This window comes from Dendropsophus ebraccatus, chromosome 4 (genome assembly GCF_027789765.1).
Source record: "Dendropsophus ebraccatus isolate aDenEbr1 chromosome 4, aDenEbr1.pat, whole genome shotgun sequence".
NCBI classification, from domain to species: Eukaryota; Metazoa; Chordata; class Amphibia; order Anura; family Hylidae; genus Dendropsophus; species Dendropsophus ebraccatus.
The window spans coordinates 54,494,640-54,500,639 of record NC_091457.1 but is presented as its reverse complement, the minus strand read 5'-3'; the positions used below and the strand labels follow the sequence as shown (position 1 = coordinate 54,500,639).

The 6,000-nt window shown below is 47.6% G+C and overlaps 1 protein-coding gene across 1 annotated transcript in view; it reads right to left on the bottom strand.

The window, feature by feature from the left end:
• Positions 1-342: 342 nt before the first annotated feature.
• PPFIBP2 (PPFIA binding protein 2) overlaps positions 343-6,000 on the bottom strand; it is a 138,866-nt gene continuing 133,208 nt past the window's right edge. Inside the window, exon 29 of the mRNA XM_069965802.1 lies at positions 343-479. Coding sequence (XP_069821903.1) covers positions 468-479 — 12 coding nt within the window. The 3' untranslated portion in view covers positions 343-467. The remainder of the gene's footprint in view (positions 480-6,000) is intronic.

The window sequence follows — 6,000 nt, the reverse complement described above, 5'->3', positions numbered from 1 at the left end:
CCTCTGTGCCGGTCTTTCTCCTGCAGGCGGCGCGCGATGAAATGACGTCATCGCGCGCGGCCCGCAAGAGACTAAAGACACGCGCCGCTCTGCTGGGGAAGAAGCCGGCACAGACAGCATCCTCCGGTGTCCGCCAGCTGTCACAGACACCGGAGGATGCGGTGTATGCCGGCTTCTTCCCCAGCAGAGCGGCGCGCATCACAGGGGAGCTGCGGGCCGCGGGCCGCATCGGGAGGTCTCAGGGGCCGGATGCGGCCCGCGGGCCGGAGGTTCCCCACCCCTGCTTTATGTGATCAGGGAGAGGGTTATACAAGTACAGATGTTTTTGGACATTACAACCCACAATTCTGACTCACATCATCGGGGAAAAACAGCTGGTCGTCCATGTCCACTGGGTGGGGCTGGTCCGAATCCTCGCTGGTCTTCTCCTCGATCTTCAAATAGTCGTCCACAGTCTTCGCAATCTCTCACAAAAACGCCTAAAAACAAGAGAACAGGAAAAGTATAACCAAAATTAATAAACAAAATACATGAAAAGTACAAAAAATACCAAAAATATGCGGAAGCCAATGAAGGCGCATGCTTACACTCTAACTCTCCAACTCTCTCTGAAGCCTTGTTTACACAAGCCTCTGTATATGTCACTTTCAATAAACTTTATTGATATTGGAAATAGTCATTACAGATTACAATACAGTTTCTTTTTTATTTTGTCTATTTTATTACATATTAAACTGTTGAAAATTGCCATGGAATTAGTATTTTTGATAGGATGAATAAAATCTAGGTCTGTGCTGTCAGTATTTTATTTGGTTTATGCTGTTATTTTTTAATGGTGCTTAAACAAAAAAAAAAATTATACATTAAGCAAAAGAGTTAGTGCCCCTTCCCATAAGGATAGTGTCCCTAGTATACTGACTAGAATGACTATTTTTAGGATTTTTTCTGAATATCTTTACTGAGATAAAAACTACTTAGGTCATACAGAGGTGTATCTGGTCACAGGGGCCACTATATACGGCTAGAGGTGGCATTATTACTAGCAATGGTAGGGGGTATGGCCTCACACGACGTAAGCAGGGGCTAGCCGCTGCTATTATACTGCAAGACCCATCCTGCACCCTTCCTTAACCGTTTTTACTGCAGCACATTGTGGGGGAAGGCAGTGAGCGCATGGAGGCAGCATCCTCACCTGGGATCTGGCCATGACCAAATCCAGAAAAGCCAGACAGGAGAGCAGTAACAGAGAGGTAGAGATTCAAGATGGCGCAGACGCACCAGTGCGTGGTGAAGCATGAGAAACAGAAAGGGGGGTATTGTTTAAACATGGTGTAAAGTGAAACTGGCTCAGTTGCCCCTAGCAACCAGTCAGATTCCACTTTTCATTTCTCATAGACTCTTTGGAAAATGAAAGGTGGAATCTGATTGGTTGCTAGGGGCAACTGAGCCAGTTTCCCTTTCCACCATGTTTGATAAACCTCCCCTAAAGTTTCTTAGCGTACTATCACAGTGGAGGATAGGGTCAGCACCATTGAGGACACTGCTCCCACTAAGGAGAGATGTGAGCAGGAGGGCGAATTGTATCTGGCTACATGAGGCCTACCTAGCTACATGGGCACTGTGGCACAGGGCATTATTACTGGATACAGAGGATGTTATTATTGGGGGGGAAAGTATTTTTATTTAGTAATAATGGCCAAAGAAGCATTAATACTGCCAACAAGGATGTTTTATTTCTTGCTGCAGGGGGCACTATTACTACTAACAGGGGGCACTGTATCTGGCTACAAGGGGAATTATATCTGGTTACAGGGACCATTGTATGTTGCTGCAGGGGACATATCTATTTATTTGACAGTCTGGGAGAGATGCAGCAGGTCCCAGGAGTCCAATTCGTTGTGATCAGTAACACTAATGCTGCGTTTACACGGAACGGTTATCGTTCGAATTTTCGCTATAACGACCGCATTTGAGCGATAATTGTTCCGTGTAAACACAGCAAACGATCAAGTGACGAGCGTAAATTCGTTCATTTTGATCTTTCAACATGTTCTTAAATCGTCGTTCATTGTTCGCTAAAAATTTGCACATCGCTTCGTGTAAACAGTCTTTCAAAGATTCACCCTATGTAAAAGATGGGCTTAAGCGATCTTAAAAACAATGGCATTAACGATTTTTCTTACGAATTGTCTTACGATTTTTCTAACGATTTATTCATCTAAATGCTGATCGTTATAAAAACCAAATCATTGCTTTAAAATCATTAAACGATCGATTGGGCGAATTATCGCTCCGTGTAAACGTAGCATAAGGCTATGTTCACACAATGTATATTTTGAATGAATCACGGCCGTTGTTGCAATTTGCAACAATGTCCATGATTAAAAGGATACTCAAGCGCTCAGCAATTACTCGGCTTTACAAAGCTATTACAAAGTTATATAACTGTGTAATAGCTTTCTGTAGCCGTTTTAGCCTCTATCAGCAGATCCTGACCCACTTTTCCCACCACCAGAAGTTTGGATTCTCTTACTTTCCTATTGATTGTCACCCCGACACATCCATGTCTCGGGGCCATTTTGGATGGAATTGTCATGTAATATATTCATTGGGGCAGGGACGACCTTTCTGTTTCTGTCCGCTCTGTTCGGCCCCCGCTGCACGTAATTATGTACTTCTTCAGTGAGTGGCTGAAAGCAGGGAAGGGTGGTGACATGGGCGGGTCAGAGCGGAGGCATTGCAGCTGAGGGGATGGCGAGGCCGGACGGATGTTCAGGGAGCATGCGCAGCTCAAGAACCAGGAAATAGACAGAAAGCTATTGGCGGTAACAGGGGTCTGCATGGTCCATGAACGCCAAGATTTCGGCATGAGAAGGACACATTAAAAGGTATCACAAACTGGAACTTCATTGGCATTTTTGTTTTGTTTTGCCTAGCGCCGGAGTACTCCTCTAAATTCAAAAAATACTTTCAATTGCAAATGAATGGGATTCTGGCCAGAGTATATACACATAGTATACACTCTGGACAGGATCGCTAGCGGCTGCAGTAAAAACTGACGTGTCAGTTTTGTGCGGCCGCTATTCATTAAATAGCGGCCGCACAAGCCTGACAGGTCACACAATGAAGAGTGCAGCTCCGGCTACACACTCCATTGTGTTGCTGTGTGTGCCCACATCCCAATTTAATAGAATTTAAGTTTATCCCGACCGTTACTGCAGTATCGGCCGGGATAAAGTTCACTGACACCGGCTGTTCTGTGACACGGCCAGGCCACAGAACGGCCGGGGTCATACGTATTGTTAACCCGGCCTAAGGCTGCATTCACACAATCGTGCACGTGGAATCCCTTTACTGAAGTGTTTCCCCGCCTGGCATCAAACAGTTTCCCCTTTGCCGGCATGATATTGATACATCATGTATCCTAAGGGCTGTCTGTGCTGGAGAGGGGTATGATGTCAGTGTGATAGGTAATGTTCACCCTTCTCTTTTTGTGTTTGGCTGCTTTTTTGTTCCTCCTTTCTGTTACTTTTCGGCTTTAGGGTAGCTTCACACGTACTGTATCGCAGCAGATCTGCAGAAAATACGCAGCAGATCTGCAGAAAATACGCAGAAAATACGCAGCAGATCTGCAGCAGATTTGATGCTGTGTTCAGTTATTTAGATATAATCTGCTGCGTCTTCTCTGCTGCGATAGGGTACGTGTGAAGCTACCCTAAGGCTACAAACCCACTTGGCGGGTCTGCAGCGAGTCCCCTCGCTGCGTATTTGCAGCAAGACTCGCTGCAGATCCCGGCCCTATACTTTTAATGGCAGACAAACACACAGCAGGGATTTTGTCTGCAGCCCACCCCATTAACCCCCCGGCCGCCGGAGCTGATACTTCACCTGATCCCGGCTCCGGCGGTTCCCGATGTCTTCAGCAAGCCGGAGCGGGGACCAGGTGAAGTATATGCTCCAGCCAGCCGCAGCCCGTTTAACACCTCCCGCAGCCCCGGCCGCCCGATCGCCCCCCCACAGCACTGATCGCACGCCCCCCCCAATCCCCCCCCGCAGCACCGATCGCTCGCACGCCCCCCTGCAGCCCCGATCGCCCCCCCCCCCCCCGATGGGGGCTGCAGGGGGGTGATCGGTGCTGCCGGGGGGCGATCGAGCGGCCGGGGCTGCAGGGGGGTGATCGGTGCTGCCGGGGGGCGATCGAGCGGCCGGGGCTGCAGGGGGGCGATTGGGGGGGGCGTGCAAGCAATCGGTGCTGCTGGGGGGCGATCGGGCGGCCGGGGCTGTGGGCGGCTGGCTGGAGCATATACTTCACCTGGTCCCCGCTCCGGCTTGCTGAAGACATCGGGAACCGCCGGAGCCGGGATCAGGTGAAGTATCAGCTCCGGCGGCCGGGGGGTTAATGGGGTGGGCTGCAGACAAACTCGCAGCAGGGATGTACATCCCTGCTGCGTGTTTGTCTGCCATTAAAAGTATAGGGCCGGGATCTGCAGCAAGTCTTGCTGCAAATACGCAGCAAGGGGACTCGCTGCAGACCCGCCAAGTGGGTTTGTAGCCTTAATTGACTTTTTTGGGCATTGGAGTGGTTAAGAGTTGACATTCTTTAGTTAGTCTTACATGTAGGTGTCCCCCTATGATCTTCCTGGCACATTCTGAAGCCTGGAACTAACTAGTCCTGGCTATTACCGTAAAACATGGTATATAAGAGCACTGCAATTTCTAGTGCTGATAGCGTGACTCCATTTGAGTGAAGTGCTGATAGCGTGACTGCAGTCTCTGGTCAGTGTGGGGAAACAGGGAGGATGTTTAGTTGATCAGCAGAGGTATTTTCCATGCTGTACTGTCTCCTGTTTAGCTATGATTTGCACAAAATCACAGAGTTTTTACCGCGATTTTGCTCAAATCAGGGCTAAAAAGCAGCCAGGAGACAGTCCAGCAAAGTTACTGTAGATGGTGAAGGACCTTGACATGTGACCATGATGTCATCGCAGGTCCTGTACACTCCTGTACCGCAGGTCCTGTGTACTATGTAGGAGGAAGAAACAAGATACAGGTGTGTGGAAAGGGTTGTGTCTAAAGTCCATGAGCCATAAGGACCTGGTCATTATGAAGCATGGAAAATAGACCCCTCAGTGTGAACCTTTTTGCCCCCTAGCGGTCATGTCCTGAACAATCATAGAATTTAGCCTGCTCACACTGATGTGGCTAAAGTCCATGAGCCATAAGGAGCTGGTCCTCAGCAGTCATGGAGAAGAGCCGGCTCACTATGAGTTGTCTATTTTCTATCATCTGTATGGATCAGTTTTGTTCCCTATCATTTATGTCCTGATCTGCCATATTATTTAGCTGTTTCACAGTGATGGATAAAGTCCATTCTCAGGAAGGAGTTAAAAAAATGTGCATAATAAATAAATAAACAACACTAATTTGTTTTTTTATTAAATTGTTCAAAATCAATGTTAATAAGTCAATAGTGCACATATAGTGCAAGTGGCGGCAGCATCAGGGTCCAAACGTCCTGAACCAGCCCTTGATATGATCATATAATCACGGATAATTACCGCACCACATCGCGCATGACTGGAGTAATATTGTGCAATAAATATACTCCTATCTATACTGATTGTGCATCAAGGGTTTCACTGCTGAGGTCCTTATCATTAATGGGATTTAGCCGCCTCACATAAAATTGGCTATTCTCCATGCCCGATAAGGACCTTTTCCATCCCTTATGGACTGAGAGGGTTTCCTACTGCTCAGGTCCTTATCACTCATGGGATTTAGCCGCCTCACATAAAATTGGATTTTTCCCATGTCATAAATATTAGATAGTCAGCCAACCTGACGATAGTGGTGGGTTTTGCCTTTATTGATATGTTTATGGTGTGCTTTACAGGCCTCGCCAATCAGCGAGATCGGCGCTGTTCTATCAAGCTTTACACAGCTCGATTCATTCTTCAGCAGGTCTCCAGAATGATAGCTTGATCCACTTTGATCACAATT